The 24,834-nt window shown below is 41.6% G+C and overlaps 1 protein-coding gene across 3 annotated transcripts in view; it reads right to left on the bottom strand.

The window, feature by feature from the left end:
- Nucleotides 1-24,834, bottom strand: part of ARMC2 (armadillo repeat containing 2) — a 128,888-nt gene that overhangs the window by 51,143 nt on the left and 52,911 nt on the right. For all 3 annotated transcript variants that reach the window (XM_043439189.1, XM_043439188.1, XM_043439190.1), the window contains exons 9-11: nt 23,957-24,059; nt 22,425-22,648; nt 2,178-2,323 (exon numbers count right to left, since the gene is read on the bottom strand). In XM_043439189.1, coding sequence (XP_043295124.1) covers nt 2,178-2,323; nt 22,425-22,648; nt 23,957-24,059 — 473 coding nt within the window. The remainder of the gene's footprint in view (nt 1-2,177; nt 2,324-22,424; nt 22,649-23,956; nt 24,060-24,834) is intronic.

The raw sequence follows: 24,834 nt of genomic DNA, 5'->3' as shown, positions 1-24,834 counted from the left end.
TAAAGGGAGAAAATTGTTCCTTAACTGTTAAGGGGTATCTACAAAAACCTACAACAAACAATTTCAACTTGTAAAACTACAAAAACATTTCCGTTAAAGTCAGGAGAAAGCCAGCCAGCCTAATACTCTCACAACTTTATACTGGGCATCCTAAGCAATGCACTCAAGGAACAGGTGAGGACAGGGGCAGAGCTGTAATAATGGGGGAAAAAAAGAATATATATATACACACACATATTTATATTCCTGGTAGCTGAGCTGCTAAAGAATCTGCCTGCAATGCAGGAGACCTGGGTTTGATTCCTGGGTCGGGAAGATCCGCTGGAGAAGGGATGGGCTACCCACTCCAGTATTCTTGGGCTTCCCTTGTGGTTCAGCTGGTAAAGAATCTGCCTGCAATGTGGGAGACCTGGGTTGGATCCTGGGCTGGGAAGATCCCCCAGAGAAGGGGAAGGTTACCCACTCCAGTATTCTGGCCTGGAGAATTCCATGGACTGTATAGTCCATGGGGTTGCAAAGAGTCGGACACAACTGAGTGACTTTCACTTTCAAGCAATGCATCCAAGAGGTGAGGACAGGGACAGAGTTGTAATAATGGAGGGGTGGGGGGGAACAAACTATACTTGTTTGCAAATAATTTGCATAGAAAATCCAAGAGAATCTATAGACTCTTAGACCTAATGTTAATCAAGATGTTCTGGATAACAAGATTAATAAGCAAACATCAATACTGTTCACATACACTAGCAACATAGCAACACTCATTAGAATTGTTTTCTTAAAAGATGCATTTATAATTGCAGCAAGAGTCATGAAGGAATACATCTAACAAAAGATGTATTTTTTTCTCCAAAAAGACAAAATTTTTTAAGAGAAAATTATAAAATTTTATGAAAAGAAGAAACATCACAACTGTTTATGGATGGAAGACTTGATATCACAAAGATGTCAGTTCTCCCCACCTCTGTCCCAGTTACCCTAAATACTGAGTATAGTTTCATGAAAAAAAATCCAAAGCTCCTTTCATGGACTTTTTAGCTGATTCTCCAGTTCATGAGGAAGAGAAAATAAAAATTTGGATTTTAAAGGAGAAGAGTGGAGGATTCATCTTATTAATACCTTATAGCAAGACTTAAACCCATAACAGTAAAAAAAAACCAACGTGTTACTAGTCTGAGGATGGGTCAGACAGAATGTTAAGAAACAGACCTGCAAGTATATGGAAGCTTGCATTCTCTTGAGTAGGCATTTAAAAGCAATGAGAAAAGGATGGCATATTCAGTAACATGTGGTGGGGAAACTGTCTCTCCACGGGGAAGAAAAACCAAATTGGATCTTTACATGCTGCCATACACAGAAATCTTTATGATTTTATGTGCTTCAAAATGGGACTAATTAAGTACCCACAATTAAGGACCCAGATAGGAAAGTACAGTGCTAAAAGATCAAAGCTGGACTCACACCCTCATGTGGGATCAATTACCAAATCAGTCTTCAGGAAATTTTGTATTTTGTTAAACAGCTACCATACTACAGTTCAAGAAAGGCTCGGGTCTCTGGAGAAGGATCATTATGTCAAAACACTGGTAAAGAGCAGTGAAGGGAGAAATGTAAATACATAATTCAAAGACAGTTCTGAAATTTAGTCACATCTTGTTTTGAGGCAGCCTAGATTCAGGTTATCATTGCTTCTGCAGCAAAGTAAGTATAAACATGACTACTGAATGTGTGAGCCAAAGTTCAGCCAAACAACCGAAAAAAAATAACCTGCGATTATAAATAAAGTCAGATCAGACTTTCCTCTTTTCTGTTAGAATCCTTAAGCACTGTTTCCAAGTGCACCAGTAGGTTTGCTGGGTTTTGTGATACAGCTCTTTATCTCCAATAAGCTGAGAGTTTTGTTTCTTCCTTTTATAAAAACACTAGGACAACTCACAACTTTAAAGCACCTTAAAGTCAATAAGTTTAGAATCACATTAGAAATACGTAAGAAATGAAGTCAATAAAACAAGTCTTAAGTCACTTATTTTAAACGTGGGCCACTAGATTTACCTTTTCTTCTAGGTGACATAAAAAGCAAAAACCAGATTCTTTGCCCACACAAATACTAAAGATAACCCCCGAATCTAAACATTAGCATTACTGTAAGGCTACTTTATATTCCTACTCTACCTTACCTGAATATTCTGGCAATGTTGGTACAGACATCCTTGTCACCTATGTACTGTTCCATTATTGTGCAGAGCTGGGGAAGGGCATTGATGCTTAGCAACTTACTTCTTGCTAGTGGTGAATCAACCAAGTTTCTCAGTGTAGCAGTCACCTAGGGAAAAAAGCATGTTAGTGGCATTTTTTTTTTTTAAAGAAAACACTAATACAGCAATGCTAATCAGTGTGGGAGAACCCACACCATAAGTTTTGTTACATCAGTAGCTAAACCAAGGCCCCTTATGCATCACCCATCAAAGAATCTGGGCCTATGCACAAGCAGCAAGAAATGAATACAAAGAAAGCCTACTTTGGTTCAAAAGTAATGAATGAAATATTCCTGTTAAGAAGTAATTAATATACCAAAACCTGAGGGTTAAGCAGATCACTGTCTGGCTTTATAGAAGGTAATTAGGTAATTAATTGACCCTGTGACATGCCACATGAGTTCCACGGATCAGAAACTTCTTGTTCCATATTCTTATAAATACCATCAAATGACAATGCTGCAGCCAAAGGATATTCAAGAATGTTAGTCTCTTTCTCTTCCTAGAGGCAAGAACTAAACTCTTGCAAATTTGTCTTGTTTTATAAAAAACAAAGCATTCAGAAAAATTATGTACTTTAACCCTTGTCTGAAAGTGGAGAAGAGAACAATTTAAAAAATCTATAAAATGAAAGCTGCGGTTATCTAATAATTTTACATATATGCAAGGTGTTCTTTCCTCCTGAGATGGTACAGGCAGGCCACGGGTTAAGGGAGTCAGCTTGGGAGTTGGATGGCCTGGTCAAATTCCAGCCCCACCCTTCATCAGTTTAGACTCAGTTAGTTAACCTCCTGGAGCACATTTTCCTCATCAATAAAGTGGGGATGGTGACAGTTGCCCTGGCATTGTTAGGATTCAATGAGATGAGATGTGTGGCTGGCATTGCCAGTGCCAGTTAATTAACAGGAGTTCAAAAATCACAGGTTCCATCCTCGCCTTTGTTATGGGTCTTCACATCCAAAACGCAGAAGGAGGGAGATTACTAGCCTTAGACTCAAATGATGAACAGTCAAGTCCCAAATCTCTTCCTAAATTTACGTGACTGAGGCACTCAGTCATTCTTCAACTCCCCCATTCCTTGTCTGTGAAAAGGGGATTACAAACTCTGCTCACCAGCCAAGGTTGCGTGTAACAGGTGGAAAAAAAGGTAACACGGTTTTTGTACACTGTAGAGGATTACATAAATAAAAAGCATCATTACAGCCATAACAAATAAACTTTAACAATTATTAAGATGACATGTATGTTTGATTAGTTTTCTTTTGTAACAAATCGCAACAAAAAAATTTTTTTAAATATAACCAACTATGTTCTCTCTAAAGCAGAAAACGTAAACATAATACTTCAAACAAATGTGTGCAAGTCTTTTGTAGTTGATTCAATTACACAATGATTCAGTAAATTCTCCCCTGAAAGGTTCAGTATCCAAAACACTGCAGGGGAAACAAACTATTCTAGCATTCCACTTAATCTACCAATGTAGTCTCTTAAGCTAAGGAAGGTTTACAAGCCATTCGAGGCATTCCAAGCCATCACTGCCATAAAATGGAAAATTCTCATCATCTGTCCCCGACTCTAACCTGTCCACCTTCTCCAGAGACAGCCCAGGCACTGGAGCACTGCTGGTTTATGTCAACCCAAAGGATGACTCGCAGCTTCCCCACTCCTTCACCAAAGAGCACAGACGCTCGCGTGGGTCCTGGCCAGAACCAGACAGGCAGAGACTGTGGCAAGACCGTGCAGCACTGATCCCACCCACTGTACACACAAACACCCCCTTCCCTGGACCCCGCGGCTTCACAGATCCGGTACCTCAATCTGTTGTCATCTTCTAGCTCCCCACACTCAACCTCTGGCCGGGGATGCTGTCAGCAGGAGGGACCAGAGGTTTCTTAGGAGCTTTTATTTTCTTGTTTCAAATTCAGTTTTGTTTTGATTTTTCCCCTCTCCCTTTCAACCTTTTTCCTTAGTTGATTAGGAAAAGTCAAGACAGTTCAAGGTGCTATTGCCCCAAACACATAACTTTTACAAATAGCCCAAATCAAGACGTGACATATCACCTGATTTTAAATCAGTATCTATTTACTGCCTGGATCACACTGTGTGGAGTGCAAGGAGTTGAGCACGATGTGATACCTGGAATGTTTCCATATTTCTTGGTTGTAATGCTGCTAGAATCACATACATGAAACATACACCATGCACTTGAAAAATACATAGTAGTGATGTCTCAGTTCACGACACTACCATCAACACAGCTGCTCAAGTTGCAAAACTCAGAGATATTCCAGAACCCTGCCTTTCTGCTTTCTGTTCCCCTAAGCCCTACTGGCTTTTTGTCCATTGCTGCTACCATACGATTCCATTTCCTGACTTTTTTTGTCTACAAGGCCTGGTGTGGCCTGACTCTGGCCAAGCCCTCAAACTTCATCTCATACCACATACCCCCACAAGCTGTTTTATCTTAGGTTACTTAATATTATGTTTTATTGTTTCTGTATTTCTCTGTACTAGAAGCTTCAGTGAAGGTACACACTTTGTCTTTTCACCATTGTGCTCCCAGGTCCAACTCTAGTGCCTGGTACACAGTCAGTCAGTTCAGTTGCTCCATTGTGTCCAACTCTTGGTGACGCCATGAACTGCAACACGTCAGGCTTCTCTGTCCATCACCAACTCCTGGAGTTTGCTCACACTCATGTCCATCAAGTCTGTGATGCCATCCAGCCATCTCATCCCCTGTCATCCTCTTCTCCTCCTGCCTTCAATCTTTCCCAGCATCAGGGTCTTTTCCAATGAATCAGTTCTTTGCATCACTTCTTTTGCATCAAAATATTGGCCAAAGTATTCCGCTTCAGCATCAGTCCTTCCAATGAATATTCAGGACTGATTTCCTTTAGGATTGACTGGTTTGATTTCCTTGCAGTCCAAGCAACTCTCAAGAGTACACAGTAGGTCCTCAATAAACATTTGTTGATAGAATGGATTACTGGATTAATATCTACAAATGAATCACTGGTATACATAGAAAGGTTGGGATTCAGAAAACTATGGATGAATCAGACAATATCTCTGAGGTAGATGGATTTTAAGATGATTAATGAGTTTCAAAGAATTGATGCTTTCAAATTGTGGTGCTGGAGAAGACTCTTGAGAGTCCCTTGGACTGCAAGATCATCAAACCAATCAATTCTAAAGGAAATCAACCCTGAATATTCATTGGAAGGACCACTATTGAAGCTGAAGCACCAATACTTTGGCCACGTGATGCAAAGAGATGACTCATTAGAAAAGGCCCTGATGCTGGGAAAGATTGAGGGCAGGTGGAGAAGGGAGAGACAGAGGATGAGATGGTTGGATGGTATCATCGACTCAATGGACATGAATTTGAGCAAACTTCAGGAGACAGTGAAGAACGGGGAAGCCTGGTGTGCTGCAGTCCATGGGGATCACAGAGTTGGACATGACTTAGTGACTCAACAAAAAGGAGCAGAGGAATAAAAAAATAACTGATGAAAGAAAAACAGACTTCCTGGAGGGGCCCTAGTGTATTCCCTGTTCATTTCTTCCACGACAGCAGCTCCTTCCTGGGCTCTTAACCTCTCTCCCTGCTTCCCTTTCAACACCTGACTGGTCACCTTTTCCATCTCTTCTTCCCACTTCCAGGGTTGCTGGTTCCGTGTAAGCCTACTTCATCTCCTTCCCAAAGTCTGTATCCCCTGAATGGGCTCCTTCCACACTCTCCCCTGGTGAGCTCACCTCCCCACAGCCTCTCTCTGCTGTCAGGGGAAGCATCCTGAAACCCAGCCTTCCCTGTTTAGACTTCCTCTGATTTCCAGTGGCCTACTGGGTGAAATCCATATCCAAAAGGCTCTTTGCTCTGGAAAGCACGGCTCACCCCACCAGGCTCATCTCCCTTCCTCCCTTTCCCTGCACATGGATCATCTTTCAGACTCTGCACCACACACAACCTCCTGGTCCTTCTACAGTTCCAAGCCTCTGAATGAACCACTGCCTCTGCAGAATATCCTCCTCCAACACTCTCCTCTGCTCCTTCTCCGATTTGTCCATCTCCTGCTCAGGATTCTGAACCCAACTCAGGCTCACTTCTCCTCTGTTGAAGGCTTTTCAGTGGTTGATTGTTCCCCTTCCCAGCTAAACAAACTTTCCTGTTCACACTGGTTTCACACCTAGAACCCTTACAACTTATATCAGACACTTTCTCTCCCACTGTGAGCTCCTCTAGGGTCCAAACAGTTTCTTATGCCTCTTTCTATCTGGAGGACAATAAATATGCTCATAAAAACTGGCTGGATGATATGCAGGAGGAGAAAGGAAGAGGGGATGAGGAGGAGAAAGAAGGAAAGGGGGAAGGAAATGAAGGGACAAGGGAGACAGGAGATGGAGAAGGAGGCTTTTCCCCTTTAAGAAGCCTCTGGCAAGAAAGTGCCGGGATTAGCGGAGGCCTGGTGGTAAACCAGAACTTAAACCCCCCCAGGGAGGAGGATCAGGAGGAGGTCACCCGGCAGATGCAGCAATGAAAGCCCCCCATTTTGAGGCGCTGGCTGTGAGCCAAGGGTCTCACCGTGGGTGGGGCTGGGACTGAATACAGCATACAGACAAGCGGCTTCTTCTGGGAAAAGCATAAAGAGAGCGGTGGGAGGAGAGTCTAGCTAAATACCGTAGTAACACTAAAGGCAAATTCCAAGTCAGCCCACTTAACTCTCAACCTTGCTCCAACTTTTAGCAGAGATATATTTGCAGAAGTTGTTAATGGGATGTGTGCTCTGTAGCTGAGTCTGTTTTCCAGCCCCACCGGCCACCCCCCCCCCGCCCCGCCCCCAGGAAAGCCCACACACTGGGCCTGCCCCGCAGAGCAGGAGTTCAAAGTCCAAGCTCCCTGCTTGGAGAAATACATCCATTTCTTTAAGTTTCTATTCTAGTTTATATTGTCCCTAATTCCGCTTAGTGATGTATTTTTCTATTTTATTGTATATAATCTTTTAAACCATCTCAAATACTTTATGACCCAAACGTACAAACAAACAAACAAAAACCCCCAAAGTTAAAGTTAGCTGCATACATAGATGCTTGTTTAGAATCTAAAGGGCTTACTGGAACAATTCCCAACCTCTTAACAGTCATCTCATCAAGAAATAGCAAACTGAAAAACAAGAGTTTCAATTATTCTTTTTCCCATCTCTTAATGTGCAGCCCCGTGGGACAGACATACTGAGTCAGAAGACAACCAGTAGGAAGAAGAAAAAGGAGAATATGGAACTAGTAATCCACAAAAAGGATGGATAAAAATTTAAGTGTCCTTACTAATTAGCAGTTTTTATTTGATGTCTGGGACAAAAGGGGATCTGAATGTTTGGTATATATCAGAGAAGAAACATTCTAGCGTGATTTTGGTTGCAAATCTGCTGCCAAAGTGACTGAGCCACACTCTACAACTTGGTGGTGCTCACTTTTCCTGAGGCAGCTTTTTCTCTGTAAGTGTGTGGTGTGTTAGCTGCTCACCATGTCCAACTCTTGGCGGCCCCCTGGACTGCAGCCTGCCAGGCTCCTCTGTCCATGGCATTCTCCAGGCAACAATACTGGATCGAGTTGCCATTTCCTACTCCAGGGGATCTTCCCAACCCAGGGATTGTGGCTCCTGCATTGGCAGGCAGATTCTTTACCACTGAGCCACCTGGGAAGCCCTGGGTTTCCCCAGATTCCTTGATCATTGTAAGACTGGGCCCCACCCTCAGTCAGCACCTCCAGGTAAAACACCTAGTGAGTTTGGCAAAGCTATCCCATCTCACATTGAATAGTCAGGCCTCAAAGTTCTCACTGTCAGTTAACAATGGGAGACCCGTTTTAAAGGGAAAAATTATAACAAGTAGTGATCAGATAATTCATAAGGGCTCAAACAGCATTTTAGTAAAGCAAAATTAGAATTCAAAAGATTTAGCACTTAAAAAAAATCAATCTAGGTACTTTATTATCAATTTCAAATCATGTTTCCAATTATTAATTATTTGAAAAATCTTAGCAAACACATTGAAATCTCTGCCTTAAAGCATGAGTCCCTCCTGATTTAGATCACTGAACTTAAGAATGATAACGTAGGGTCAGCAGCTGCGGCCCCACCCCCAGCATTCTCTACAGCACTGGAGTGGGCGGATGTGGGGAGGGCTGGTTGGTCCCCCGAGCCTGCATAGATGGCTGATTTCAACAGGGGATGACTTCCCTCTTCCCTTCGCACTCTCCCACCATCAGAGTCCTCAGTCCCCAGGGAGCTCACCGGATTCTGCCCCAGGAGGCATTCAGCCATCAGAGCTGGCCCAGATTAGAGGGGCTTGTAGCTCACAGCCCACCACAGAATTCCCATTTAGGTGCATCAGAAACTGAACAGGCTCTTTGACTAGCCCAGGAACTTTACCGTCAGTCACGGCATTGTTCCTTGGAGAAATATTTTCCCAATTTCAAAGAAACAGCTTGCAAAGAAAACGTTGGAACATAATGCAATTGAAAATTGTACCACTAACAGTCTGAAAGTTATTAAGCTTCCTCTACCAAAACTGACATCAAGATTCATTTTATTTTTATACATTGAATGCTGTTGCCAAAAAAAAAAAAAAAATTTGAGCAGCTTACTTTGTTTTTTATAAAGCTATCTCGTGAGCTTGATCTCGTTTGCTCCCTAAATTTGTGGACAGCAAAGGTATTCTGAGCCCCGCGTTTCAGATGAGGAGACTGAAGCTCAGGAGGGCCGCCACCTCCAGGCAGGTGGGCTTCCAGGACCCCGCCGACTCCTCATCTGTTGTCTCCCCTGCTACCTTTGACTGTCTCCTAAAAGCATTCATTTATTGCCCAATCATCTGGAATATCCATAACCAAAATCCCTAGAGCTTTATCTCAACTTGACTGCCAACTGCAAAATGGTTCACTTCCCGCTGATGACGTGAAAGAATAAAGACAGCCGCCAGAGACCACAAACAGTGTCAAATGATTTAAGACCAAAGCCACACCATTTTTCCAACCTCAGCAAAACCATCTCCCTCTATTAACGAGAGCATATTCAATTTTCTGGATTTGTGCCCAACTGAGACCACATATATGCCAAAACCAGAGCCTCTGTGGTAACCCAAGGAGTTTCATATTGTCTCATATATTAATATGAACAGTACAGTTCTGGCTGAGATAAAAGAAATCAATTATAAGATGCCACTATATACATGAAACTGCTAATCCCAAATATTCCTAAGCCTTTCATTGGAGTTAAGATACATGTATGTGAAAGTAACACTAGTTCACAGTCCTCAGTAATGCTGAGCGCCTGGCTGTGGAGCCTGGATGGCACATTCCTACCACGGGGTCCTCCTTCAGCGGGCAATGTTTCTGTCCTCCTCAAACCCTAGTGCCCTCCTACTTAGAGACTCTACTTAACATCTGCCTATGTTTATTACTGTTTCTCCATTTACCACCACTATGTCAGTTACCTTGATAAAATGAGTAGGCAGCTAATTCTTCCCGTTGTGGCTATCATATGTATCAGTTCAGCAGAAATTTGAATGTCATCTAAACTATATAGAATGTCAGAGCAGTAAAACAAGGAAAATGAGTCTGAAAAGATAATGCTTTAAGAACTACAGAGTAATAACACTGATTTTCAGAATTACCTGTTAAAGTTAGTGATATTTCTTTATTGCCACAACTAACAATGTCTACAATGAAGAGCTGAGACTGAGCAGATAGGACAGCAACTGAAAAGCAAAGGTTCTCCCCAGAAGCAGGTGGTGTAGGAATACTTATTTCCCACACTTGACATTCCTTCCTTGTGAGGAGACTTCCCTTAGCATAATCTCCTGGTCACCTCACTTCCTGCTTGGTGAGCACAGGTGGTTCTGCTCTGCTCCACCAAGGCAGGCGTGGCCTGTGACCAGGTGGGCGAATCTGATGCAGGGGCTCAGGATTAGAAAGCACTCCCTCCTCAGCTAGAGGTAGCCTTCAACTTGCCTCCCCATCTGCCTTAGTCTCTCTTCATTCCCAAATTCAAAGATCATTAGATGTTTGGGATCCCTGACTCTCCCCAGACCTTTAGACATGCCATCCATGGAGAATCAAAGGGGAACACAGTTGTTTAAATGTAGTCCCTTCCCAGGAAAGGGAAGAGTTGGCTCTGACTACCCACTCTCTCAGGCCAGATGGCTCAGTGAGTGATCAGTTACACTACTGGGTATTCCTTCATAGGAAGGAAACCTCATAAGCAGAAGTAGCTCCCATTCCCACAAACAAATATATCATCAAACAATTAGCAAGGGACTTCCTCAGTGGTCCCCAGTGGTTAAGAATTTGCCTGCCAATGCAGGGGACACAGGTTCGATCCCCAGTCCAGGAAGATCTCACATACCAAGGAGCACCTAAGCCTGAGTGCCTAGAGCCTTTGCTACATGACAAGAGAAGCCAGCAAAACGAGAAACCCACAAACCACAACTGGGGAGGACTCCCCGTTCACTGCACCTAGAGAAAGCATGCACACAGTAATGACGACCTCGAGCTCCTGCCCAGTCCCTCAGTCATGCCCGACTCTTTTGCGACCCCATGGACTGTAGCCCACCAGGCTCCTCTGTCCATGGAAGTGTACAGGCAAGAAATACTGGACTGGGTTCCCATTTCCTACTCCAGGGGATCTTCCTGACCCAGGGGATCGAACCTGCATCTCCTACATTGGTAGGCAGATTTTTTTTTTTTTACCACTGAGCCACTTAGGAAGCCCAATGAAGACCTAAAGAAGCCAAAAATATAAACAAACAATTTAAAAATTGGCAACCCTAATAACCAAACCAAAGACTGTGACAAAAAAAAAGTTTTACCCAATCGCAAAAACAATATGCAAATAAGTAAAATACCTAATTGCATTATACCCATATCAGTTTCCTGCTTTTAATAATGCCCTTTATGGATCATTGCCTTGTCATGACGAAGGGGCTTGTGTAACTTAGTGAAGCTATGAGCCATGCCATGCAGGGCCACCCAAGCTGGACCAGTCACAGTGGAGAGTTCTGACAAAATGTGATCCACTGGAGGAGGGAATGGCAAACCACTCTAGTATACTAGCTTCGAGAATCCCATGAACTGTATAGAAAGGCAAAACTATATGACACCAAAAGATGGGCCCCCCACCCCCAGGTCAGAAGGTGGCCAATATGCTACTGTTGAAGGGAGGAGAAAAACTACTAATAGCTCCAGAAAAATGAAGCAGCTGGGCCAAAGTGGAAACGACACTCACTTGTGGATGTGTCTGAAAGTAAAATCTGATGCTACAAAGAACAATACTGCACAGGAACCTGGAATGTTAGGTCCATGAATCAAGGTAAATTGGACATGGTCAAGCAGGAGATGGCAAGAGTAAACATAAACATCTTAGGAATCAGTGAACTAAAACAGGCAGGAATGGATGAATTTAATTCAAAAGATCATTATATCTACTATTGTGAGCAAGAATCCCTTAGAAGAAATGGAGCAGCCCTCATAATCAACAAGAGAGTCTGAAATGCAGTACTTGAATACAATCTCAAAAACAACAGAATGATCCCTGTTCCTTTCCAAGGGAAACCATTCAATATCATGGTAATCCAAGTCTATGCCCCAAACACTGCTGCAGAAGAAGCTGAAGTTTATCAGTTCTATGAAGACCTAGAAGACCTTCTAGAACAAACACCAAAAAAATGTCCTATCTATCACAGGGGATTGGAATGCTAAAGTAGGAAGTCAAGAGATACCTGGAGTAACAGGCAAGTTTGACCTTGGAGTACAAAATGAAGCAGGGCAAAGGCTAATAGAATTCTGCCAAGAGAACACACTGGTCATAGCAAACACCCTCTTCCAACAACACAAGAGAAGACTCTACACATGGACATCACCAGATGGTCAACACCAAAATCAGACTGATTACATTCTTTGTAGCCAAAGACGGAGAAGCTGTATACAGTCAGTAAAATCAAGACCTGGGCTAATTGTGGCTCACATCATCAGCTCCTCTTAGCAAAATTCAGGCTTAAACTAAAGAAAGCTGGGGAAACCACTAGGCTAGTCAGGCACGACTTAAATCAAATCCCCTATGAATATACAGTGGAGGTGACAAATAGATTCAAGGGATTAGATGTAGTAAACAGAGTGCTTGAAGAACTATGGACAGAGGTCCATAATACAGCACAGCAAAAAAAAAAAAAAAAAATACAGCACAACAGGCAGCAAACAATACCATCCCAAAGAAGAAGAAATGCAAAAAGTCAAGGAGGTTTTACAAAGAGAGAATCAAAAAGCAAGGGAGAAAGGGAGAGGTGCACCCAACTAAATGCAGAATTCCAGAGAATAGCAAGGAGAGACAAGAAGGCCTTCTTCAATGAACAATGCAAAGAAATAAAGGAAAACAGCAGAAAGGGTAAGACTAGACATCTCTTCCAAGAAAATTGGAAATATCAAACAAACATTTAATCCAAAGATGGGCACAATAAAGGATAGAAATGGTAAAGACCTAACAGAAGCAGAAAAGATCAAGAAGAGATGGAAAGAATACACAAAAGAACTGTACAAAAAAGACCTTAATGACCCAGATAACCACGACAAAGTGAGAAGTCATGTGGGCCTTAGGAAGTACTGTTGCCAATAAAGCTAGTGGAGGTATGGAAATCCAGTTGAGCTATTTCAAATCCTAAAAGATGATGCTATTAAAGTGCTATACTCAATATGTCTGCAAATTTGGAAAACCCAGCAGTGGCCACAGGACTGGAAAAGGTTAGTTTTCATTCCAATTCCCAGGAAGGGCAGCACTAAAGAATGTTCAAACTGCTGGACAATTGCACTCATCTCCAGTGCTAGTAAGGTTATGCTCAAAATCCTGCATGCTAGGCTTCAGCATTACATGAACAGAGAATTTCCAGATGGCCAAGCTGGGTTTAGAAAAGGTAGAGGAACCAGAGATCAAATTGCCAACATTCACTGGATCATAGAGAAAGCTCTAATTTCTGATAATTAAAGTATCATTTTCTGAGCCACCCAGGGTCAATCTCTGTTTAATTCACTTTCCTTTTCCCCACACTTCAGAGCCAAAGGGGGAAGAGAGGGACTGAAAAAGGATCGGAGGACTGACCTTTCTGAGAAACTTCCACTTAGAAAAAGGAAGGATAGGAAGCTGGAGGTGTACAGAGCAAGAAGGGGGCAAGATTAGAACGTGAAGGACCCTCTGGGGAGAAGCTTGCAGGCTTAGGGGTTAGAGAAACCAGGTGTAAGAAGAGGGAAAGAAATGATGTCATCTGGGGTTGGGCAGGGGCATGCGGGACAGTTCCAATTTAAAAAATGTGAAATTCAAAGCAGGAAAAGAACATATTTCTCTAAGGATTAAACTCAAAAATAAAGAATAAAAGGCTGTAAAGAAGAAAAGATTGGAAATACAAAGGAATCCATAAAAATGGGAACATTAGTTTAAGTCAATCTGGGTTCAATAGTTACGCTGTTATTTAGTCTCTAAGTCATGTCTGACTCTTCTGCTGACCCCATGGACTGTAGCTCACCAGGTTCCTCTGTCCATGGGATTCTCCATGCAAGAATACTAGAATGGGTTACCATTTTCTTTTCCAGGGGATCATTCCAACCCAGGGATTGAACCCTAGTCTCCTATGTTGGCAGGCGGGTTCTTTATCACTGAGCCACCTGGGAAGCCCAATAGTTATGTTATATACTTACAAATTACTCAGCTGTAAATGTGAGTACCTTGAGATTTTCTTCAATTACTGTGTCCTCAAGACACAAGAGGACAGATGAGTCACTGGGGGGTTGGGGCCTGTTTGTGATTATGACACATACAAGAGACTCTTCCCTGGTGCCCAGGAAGGGGGCGCGATGGAAACCACAGCAAACCTTCTGATGGAGGTGACTCCAGGAATTATCCTCAGTTCCTTCCTAATCGTTGGCCCTTACAAGTCCGGCCAGACATTAATGTCTGGTGACTCAGACGTTAAAGAATCTGCCTGCAATGCGGGACACCCAGATTCGATCCCTGGGTCATGAAGATCCCCTGGAGAAGGAAGTGGCAACCCACTCCAGTATTCTGGCCTGGAGAATCCCATGGACAGAGGAGCCTGGCAGGCTACAGTCCACGGGGTCACAAAGAGTCTGACACAACTGAGCGACGAACACACACAAGTCAGAAACGAACCCTAACATCTTCTAATGACCCTCTGAGATTAACATTGACAAACCCATTTTTCAACTGTGTCACCTCCTTAGATGATGCAATTTGCTGCTGGAATCTAGGGGGGGCCTAACCTTTCAGCTGGTCTGTATTTCTCTTTTTCCAAGTTTTAAAGAGCTCTCTCAAAAGTCCAGCATTGTGGAATTAAGTGATCATGCACAAATTAATTTTCTTTATGCTTATGATTTTTCAGACAAACTCCTGTCTCTTGTTTTGCCAGACTGGGAGTATTAATACTTTCACTTGGTGGAAAGTGGTGCTGGCCCCTTTGAATATCAACAATCATTCTCTCAACCTTCTCAAAATGCTACTAACATCAAGCATCTGACAGTTTGAACTGAACACATGGGTTCAGTTCAGAGTTTTGTAGAAGAATAGGGCATCAGAATACTATTATCTGGACACGGGGATCACCAAAAAGGAGGCCCCTATGGGTGTTTTCTTCACCATCCAGAACACAGAGCAGCCACAGAGCAGCCACTCCACAAACACTTGTTAGGTCAATGTCTCATGTCAGGTGTGTGGTGATAAACATATATTTATGTGTATACATATATGTAAGAAATAACACAAAGAAAACTTTTTAAAAAATCTCAACACTTCAGTAATTTCCTCTAAGCATCATTAGCCCCTACGCTGTGGAGGAGCTTTTTGATCCCTTTCACACCCATTTCTTGATCTTGCTCCTTTAGCTCCTTTATAATCAGCCTAAACTCTAATAACTACAGCAACGTCTCTTATTTAGGGCTGCTGTATGTGAGATCTGAATCCTCCCATCTGACCGTACCCCTGACACACTCCCCCGCCCATCACATTTCAGTTTTTTGGTCTTCATCCATTCACTGTCTTGTGCACGCTCATCTTTCTTTCTGCCACTCTGATCTCCTCTCCTCCCCACACAGAGACCCCCCAGCTGCTCTGTGTTACTCCGGGTCCACACTTGGCAGCCTGATATTTGAGGCCCATGACCATAGCCTTGGAATCTTACCTCCCAGGCCTCCCTCACGCCACTCTCTGCTCTGGACAGACCACCTCTTCAGCAGCCCCCAAACACACCTTGTCCCTTTCCCTTGGTACCAGCTTCCTACGTTCTACACGACTCTCAGAGTCCAGCTTCAGTGCTTTATACTCACTCAATGGCCTCCAACAGGGCCGAGCAAGGGAAACAGGAGGGCTCCAGTGCCGTGCTGGGCAGAACCCACGAAGTTTTACAGCACGAGGCAAAGCTACTGAGGTTTTGGGTTGAAAATCAAAAAGGACAGGAAGTCCTGCCTTTATCTTTTTGCCTTGCGTGTTCTCTCTGGTTTACAGATATTACTCCATTAGTACAGGCACAGGTTATTTAGCTACTTTTTCAGGTGAACAAGTCCAGTTCAGTTCAGTTCAGTCTCTCAGTCGTGTCTGACTCTTTGTGACCCCATGAATCGCAGCATGCCAGGCCTCCCTGTCCATCACCAACTCCCAGAGTTTACTCAAACTCATGCCCATCGAGTCGGTGATGCCATCCAGCCATCTCATCCTCTGTCGTCCCCTTCTCCTCCTGCCCCCAATCCCTCCCAGCATCAGGGTCTTTCCCAATGAGTCAACTCTTTGCACGAGGTGGCCAAAGTATTGGAGTTTCAGCTTCAGCATCAGTCCTTCCAATGAACACCCAGGACTGATCTCCTTTAGGATGGACTGGTTGGATCTCCTTGCAGTCCAAGGGACTCTCAAGAGTCTTCTCCAACACCACAGTTCAAAAGCATCAATTTTTTGGTGCTCAGCTTTCTTCACAGTCCAACTCTCACATCCATACATGACCACTGGAAAAACCATAGCCTTGATCAGACGGACCTTTGTTGGCAAAGTAATGTCTCTGCTTTTTAATACGCTATCTAGGTTGGTCATAACTTTCCTTCCAAGGAGTAAGCGTCTTTTAATTTCATGGCTGCAGTCACCAACCACAGTGATTTTGGAGCCCCCAAAAATGAAGTCCGACACTGTTTCCACTGTCTCCCCATCTATTTCCCATGAGGGAAATTTCTATTTCCCAAATTGGAAGTGGTCAAACAGGAGATGGCAAGAGTGAATGTCGACATTCTAGGAATCAGCGAACTAAAATGGACTGGAATGGGTGAATTTAACTCAGATGACCATTATATCTACTACTGTGGGCAGGAATCCCTTAGAAGAAATGGAGTAGCCATCATGGTCAACAAGAGAGTCCAAAATGCAGTACTCGGATGCAATCTCAAAAATGACAGAATGATCTCTGTTTGTTTCAAAGGCAAACCATTCAATATCACAGTAATCCAAGCCTATGCCCCAACCAGTAACACTGAAGAAGCTAAGTTGAACGGTTCTATGAAGACCTGCAAGACCTTTTAGAACTAACACCCAAAAAAGATGTCCTTTTCATTATAGGGGACTGGAATGCAAAAGTAGGAAGTCAAGAAACTCCTGGAGTAACAGGCAAATTTGGCCTGGGAGTACAGAATGAAGCAGGGCAAAGGCTAATAGAGTTCTGCCAAGAGAACACACTGGTCATAGCAAACACCCTCTTCCAACAACACAAGAGAAGACTCTACACATGGACATCACCAGATGGTCAACATCGAAATCAGATTGATTATATGCTTTGCAGCCAAAGATGGAGAAGCTCTATACAGTCAGCAAAAACAAGACCAGGAGCTGACTGTGGCTCAGATCATGAATTCCTTATTGCCAAATTTAGACTTAAACTGAAGAAAGTAGGGAAAACCACTAGACCATTCAGGTGAACAAAGTTGCTTTCAAAAAAATATCTCACGAGCTACAGCTACCAGTTCCAAAAGCTGGTGTAATCAAACGATTCTACCTGTGGCCAGATCGGTTTGGTTGTATATGCACAGGAGTGAGCTAATAAAAGGCCAGGTGGTGCAACACACTCACTAGAGATTTTCATCTGTTCTTATAGTGAAGTCAAGTTGCTAACATTTTCTAATCCAGATGAAACAAAACAGCTTTTCTTTGTCTTAATTAAACACAAGGGAATGCCCAGTCCAGAAAACTCTGCCAATGAAATGGCCTAAAAGGATGTCTCCCTTCCCCCACATTTGTAAACATACACACATACACATACATAATGACCGTGCGCAGGAACACATGTGGCTCCGGGGAGGAACACGTTCTCAGCTGGTGGTGATGAGGAGCCCCACTTTCTCCTGCTGGACGGGGATGTGAGTGCTGACTAGGCTCCAGGGAGAGGCCTCAGGCTGTGTAGTTCCCACACCCCCATGCCAGATGCCAGAGATGGAGAGGGAGACCCTGGGGACATGAGAGTGCCTGGTGGGGGGTGGAGGGCAGTGGGACAGAGTTACTACATCCTAGAGGGACGCATTCCCGCCTGGAGGGATGCACGGATGTCTGGAAAAGAAAGGGGCACCTATCCTGGTGAGTCAGTTTGCACTTGAGGAGGCTACAGCAAGCCAAGAGGGAAAGGAGAGGAATGCGGAGAGAAGTGCGCTGCCCTGACTGGCATGCCAGAGGTCCTAGCTCTGGATCCAATTTATTTTTGGTCACGGATATGTATGTGTGCTTAATCACTTCAGTTGTGTTCGACTCTGTGCAACCCTACGGACCACTGTCCCCAGGCTTCTCTGTCCATGGGATTCTCCAGGCAAGCATACTGGAGTGGGTTGCCATTTCCTCCTCCAGGGGATCTTCCTGACCCAGGGATCGAATCCACATCTCTTGTCTCCTGCCTGGGCAGGCAGGTTTTTTTTTTTTGGGTTTCTTTTTTTTTTTTTTTTTACCACTAGCGCCACCTGGGAAGCCAATTCTCCTTTATACCAACTGATTTTATTTGTATATTTTTATTATACATTACAGCAATCTAAGTCTATGGTCCTGACCACTGAGGCTGAAGTTGACTGGTTCTATGAAGACCTACAACACTTTCCAGCATACCAAAAAAAAAAAAGATGTCCTTTTCATCATAGGGGATTAGAATACAAAAGTAGAAAGTCAAGAGATACCTGGAGTAATTGGCAAATTTGGCCTTGGAGTACAAAATGAAGCAGGGCAAAGGCTAACAGAGTTTTGTCAAGAGAACACACACTGGTCATAGCAAATAGCCTCTTCCACTAACACAAGAGATGACTCTACACATGAACATCACCAGATGGTCAATACTGAAATCAGAATGATTATATTTCTTGCAGCCAAAGATGGAGAAGCTCTATATAGTTAGTAAAATCAAGATCTGAAGCTGACTGTGGCTCAGACCATGAACTTCTTATTGCAAAATTCAGGCTTAAATTGAAGAAAGTAGAGGAAACCACTAAACCATTCAGGTATGACCTAAATCAAATCCCTTATTCAGTGGAGGTGATAAATAGATTCAAGGGATTAGATCTGGTAGGCAGAGTGCCTGAAGAACTATGAATGGAGGTTCATAACATTGTACAGAAGCCAGTGACAAAGACCATCCCCAAGAGAAAGAAGTGCAAGAAGCCAAAGTGGTTGTCTGAGGGGGCTTTACATATAGCCTAGGAAAGAAGAGAAGTGAAAGACAAGGGAGAAAGAAAAAGATATACCCAACTGAATGTAGAGTTCCAGAGAATAGCAAGGAGAGATAAGAAGGCCTTCTTAAATGAACAATGCAAAGAAATAGAGGAAAACAACAGAAGGGAAAGACTAGAGATCTCTTCAAGAAAACTGGAGATATCAAGGGAACATTTCATGCAAGGATGGGCACAATAAAGGACAGAAACGGTAAGGACCTAACAGAAGCAGAAGAGATTAAGAAGAGGTGGCAAGAATATACAGAAGAACTACACAAGAAAGGTGTTGATGACCTGGATAACCACAGGTTAGGTGTGGTCACTCACCTAAAGCCAGACATCCTGAAGTGTGAAGTCAAGTGGGCCTTAAGAAGCATTACTACGAATAAAGCTAGTGGAGGTGATAGAATTCTAGTTGAGTGATTTCAAATCCTAAAAGATGATGCCCTTCAAGTACTGCACTCAATACGCCAACAAATTTGGAAAACTCAGCAGTGGCCACAGGACTGGAAAAGGTCAGTTTTCATTCCAAACCCAAAGAAGGGCAAGGCCAAAGAATGTTCAAACTACTGTATAACTGCACTCTTTTCACATGCTAGCAAGGTCATGCTCAAAATGCTTCAAGTTAGGCTTCAGCAGTATATGAACCAAGAACTTCTAGATGTACCAGCTGGGTTTAGAAAAGGTAGAGGAACCAGAAATCAAATTGCCAACATTCATTGGATCATGTAAAAAGCAAGGGAGTTCCAGAAAAATAACTACTTTTGCTTCACTGACTATACTAAATCCACTGACTATGTGGATCACAACAAACTGTAGCAAGTTCTTAAAGAAATAGGAGTACCAAGCCACCATACCTGTCTCCTGAGAAGCCTGTATGCAGGTCAAGAAGCAATGTTGAGAAGTAGACACAGAACAACAGACTGGTTCAAAGTTGGGAAAGGAGTGCAACACGGCTGTATATTGTTATCCTGCTTATTTAACTTCTATGCAGAATACATCCTGTGAAACGCTGGGCTGGACGACTCACACGCTGGAATCAAGGTTTCTGGGAGAAATATCAATAACCTCAGGTATACAGATGATACCACTCTAATGGCAGAAAATGAAGAGGAACTAAAGAGCAGTGAGCAAACTCTGGGGAATAAATAGATAGCATCATCGGACTCAATGGACTCAACGGACATGAACGTGAGAAGACTGTGGGAGATACTGAAGGACAGGAAGCCTGCAGTCCATCGGGTCACAAAGAGTCAGATACAATTTAATGACTGAGCAACAATAATTACATATAAACACATTTATGCACTTATTTCTAAATTTATAAATTATATATAAATGTATGTACACATGTACAGTTGCCCTCGTATATTTTGCATCTGCAGATTCAGTCAACCATAGGTGGAACACCGTATCCACGAATACAAGGAGCAAGTATGCAACCTGACCATCTGTGGACTTTGGTATCTGGGGCAGGTCCTGGATTCAATCCTCCGCAGATACTAAGGGACAACGATATACTTATGAAAGAATTTTCTAAAACAAAACAAGAATTCTAGAAGCTTTTATGTAAAAATAAAAGCAGAGTACCTCAAGAGAAGAATGCTTGAGAATTTGAGGTATATTTTCATCACAGAATATTATGCTGCCAATAAAAAGAATAAAATAAGTCTATAGAGTTTTTACTATGTATTGTTAAATGAAAAAAGAAACGTGCATAGCATATTCCATTTTTGAAAACCTATGGGTGTATTAAAAGGCACTGAGCACATGTGTTGTGTGGACCAGGAGGAGAAACAAGGAGGAAAGAGGGTGATGCAAAATAAGCAAAAGCAGCTGTTAGAATGAAGAAGTTCTTGATCAAAAGCAAAAATTATATGTATGTAAGTATATATGATACATATGCATGTAAAATGCATGGATGAATGGTTATTAAAAGTTGGAGGTACTTTACTTCAGGGTGAAAATAATTCAGGTGATTTTTCCACTCTTACTTTTTGCATTTTAACAAGAAATATAATTATATAACCAAAATAACCATTTTCATTGAGGGAAAGTTTGAATAACTCAATAACACTATCAGCATGAAAATGTTTCTTTTTAAGTCTTCCTGGCCAAAAGATGGCACATCCCATAGAATATTTAATCATTCATAACAGAAGGAGGTTTTCACAGTCTTTTTCAAAATGGAGACAGACCACAAGGTCCAAAATTAATAATCATCATGAACACTTTAAGCATCTTAAAGGCAGGAGATAAAACTAATTTTTAACATGCTTTCCTGAAGGCTTCAAGCACTCAGTCCTTGATTAATCCCTATTAATTGACAAGCACATTTCAAACCTCATCAATTATTACATCAAAGATACTATTAACTGATATTCAAATGTTATTAAAGAGTACAGTCTCATCTAAAGAATGGAGACCTGAGGCAGCTCCAGCGAAAGTAATTCGATTATGAGATTTAATCTGCTACAAAAGTAATAAAACTGTAACACATAACACATTTTTTCTTCCTGCCCTGGTCATTCTAAATGTATCTGGCTTTGCCTCCATCATTCCTGTAGTCTCTGGCCTATGTGTTGTCTACATATCCCCTCAACGGCTGTCCACTCAGTGTCATTAACTTTTGATCTTTATTGCAGATAAAAGATGCGTGACAGGAGCTACCAATCATCATGAAAAATCTCCAGCCTAGACCTGGCTTCAAAACTCTCAAGAGTTAGGGGCTTCCCTGATGGCTCAGTGGTAGAGAATCCACCTGCTAATGGAGGAGACATGGGTTCAGTCCCTGATTCGGGAGGATCCCACATGCCACAGAGCAACTAGGCCCGTGTGTGCACTGCAACTACTGAGCCTGTGCCCTAGAGCCCTGGAACCACAACCATTGTTTCCTCGTGCCCTAGAGCTCGTGTTCTGCAACATGAGAGACCTCTGCAATGAAGAGTAGCCCCCACACATCACAACTAGAGAAAAGCCCACGCAGCAACCAAGACCGAGCAGTCAAAAATAACAACAAATAAACAAAATTATAAAAAAGAATCTCTAAAAGTTCAAACTCTGCCTGTTAAAATTCTGATTATAATATGCAATTGAAGAGGTGCTAAGTATTCATTCTTCAGGCCTGCTCTCTCTGCAGGGTAGCAGCAACAGCTGTCCACGTGCAGGAGACCTGCTCCAACATGTGGACAACTCCATGTAAAAAGCCACAGAATAGCTTTTCCAGAGGAAACAGGCACACAGGGTGGAGGTGGGGCTGGGACTGCCACCCTGAGCCCCGAGGCCAAGCACTCCCCGCCGCGGGTGGATGACAGCCCACCTGTTACACCCACCTGGCAGCTCAGTAATATTAGATAACATGAAAATTAATTTTACAAGTCTAATACTTTCAAGTAAAATACTTACTTGGACTAACAAGTGGCCTGAATTAGGCAAACTTGTCCCAGATTTCTTGGTGTTCTCATTTACTTGCTTTATCAGATTCATCAATATTTCAACAGCACCTTTGCCGATCATTTCATGAAGAAATTCTGAATTTCCAGAAATAAATTTGATGGTCCCCATGCAGTACAGGAAAGCTTCGGTGTTAGCTTGCAGGTCTTCACTTCTCAGGACCTCCAATAATGATTCTGTCAAAAAGATGAACTATTACAAATGTATGAGTAGAACCACTGGAGAGAGAGAGATTAAAGCACTTGGGTGTGAACATCAAATACGATTTGTAAAATGTTAGCCAGGATCCACATTCAAATGTTCGTTAAGAGTTACTCATAAGGCATAAAGAGGAAAGCTTATGAGAAAAATCTCTGTAACATTAGTGACAGCAAAAGATGTGATTATTAATATGTAAATAAGAAAGTGTTCTTTTAACTGAATGCCATTCCTAGCCTCTTATTAATATTGGCTAACCTTTATTTTCGGTTACAGTTTATTACAGAATAACTAATAATTAAAGTAATTTAAGAGTTACATTTCAACAAATCTTTAATAATATACTGGCTGTTGTATGAATAGGAAGTTAATCAAGATAGGAACTTTAAAAAATATCTCAACCATAGAAAAGGATGCTTCAAATATAACATCTGCCCTTCCCTAAGACAACTTAAGAACATCCATCCAAATAACATACAAGTACTAGCTTTTAGGATAATCCAGACAGCTCTGATAAGGTTAACTATGCCTATCTCACATTAATTTTTCTTAGTCAGTGAGATTATCTGTCAGAATCTTTATTTTTAATCTATTATTCTCAACAAGCTGATTCAGCATTATACATTTCTTTCAGTACTGGCTTTGTCCCTGTGTGCTGGGATTAAAAAAAAAAAAAAGATCATTTATCCTTAACAAAGGATTTAGAGTATTTTCCATGTTGTTGCCTTAGATCAACAGTACTAATTCATAAAAGATTTCTGTTTAGGTAACTATTTAAGCATCTTAATTATTTAAGGATATATGAAGAGTTACACATTGTTAGCTAGGTAGTTAGGATGTATTACAATACCTACCCACATATTTGAAACATTTGACACACTTTGATGTCAATTTTCTACAACAGTTACATATGTCTTCCAAGTTAATTATCCCTACCATATCAAAAGATCAAAAATGTCAGTTATGTCAAGTGCTATTAAATGTAATTTTTCAGTAGATTCAAGACCAGGAAATAAATTTTTAAATAGGAAACACTTTGTAAAAGTTACATATTGTTACTACAGGCATTTAAAAAAACAGCAGGGTATCCCCCTAGGCTCAAAAGGATACATTAAGTGAATGGAAAACACAGAGAAGGACAGAGAAAAAACAGGCATTACCTAACTTCTGCATATGATAAGAAAATAAAATATTCCAGCTACCATTAATTGTAACTTTGCTCTCCAAACTTTTCATTCATATTCAGGTATAACATTTGCTGAATGGTAGTACTGAATAATACTCACCCAGAATGCTGTCATTTCGAATCAGAGAATCATTCTTCTCACTTCTGCTAATTTTAAATATAAGTTTGCAAACATTAAGAAGATTCTTTCCACTCACTTTAAGCTGTAGAGAAAGAAGTCACATTACCATTGCAGAAGGAAATAAAGACACGCTGTAATTTTTCAACATGAACATCTAATTTAGAAAGTGCAGCAAGAGTGTATCTAAAACATAAAAGGAAGGGCCTAAAGAAATCAACTTTCAAAAGTTTTGGCCACATATTTGCCAACTATGGTATCTAATTAACTCACTTATAGTAAATACAATATAAATGATATTTAGAGTAAGCACATTTTAATGATAAGCATTTATTTATTTCATAAAGCCTCATGCTTATATGTGAAATTATTACTTTTTAAAGAATATTTAAAGAAAAAGAAAGGGCCGATGTTGATAAATTTAATTAAATGGAGTTAACTACTTTTCAAAATAAAGGAAGATGAATACTAAAATTTCAGATTAAACTAACCTAGAAAAGAACACATCATGGAGGTGAAGGAGAGAAAAGGGGAAAAGTACAATTCTATTTATCATTTGTATAAAATAAAATTTTCATTTCAAAAGTAATACTTTTGATTATATAATACATATGTATTTATTATTTAAGCCTATTTCTGAAATGCTTTGAGATAATCACAAGTAACATTCAAAGGTTAAAACTACCTTCTAAATCACAGAAAAATATTCAAGTAAATTAAGCAATAAGGAAGTACACTCTTAAAAAAAAAATAGTCTAGGAGGACTGAGTCAAATGGTAAATGAGCTGCATACTTATGTAAAGTAGTAAAAATTAAAATAAAAAACCCTAAATGTCCACTATTTGGGAACAGTTTAACAA

The sequence above is a fragment of the Cervus canadensis genome, chromosome 20, assembly GCF_019320065.1.
Source record: "Cervus canadensis isolate Bull #8, Minnesota chromosome 20, ASM1932006v1, whole genome shotgun sequence".
In the NCBI taxonomy this organism is placed as follows: Eukaryota; Metazoa; Chordata; class Mammalia; order Artiodactyla; family Cervidae; genus Cervus; species Cervus canadensis.
Note: the sequence above shows the minus strand (reverse complement) of the source record. Positions and strands in the feature narration are given on the sequence as shown.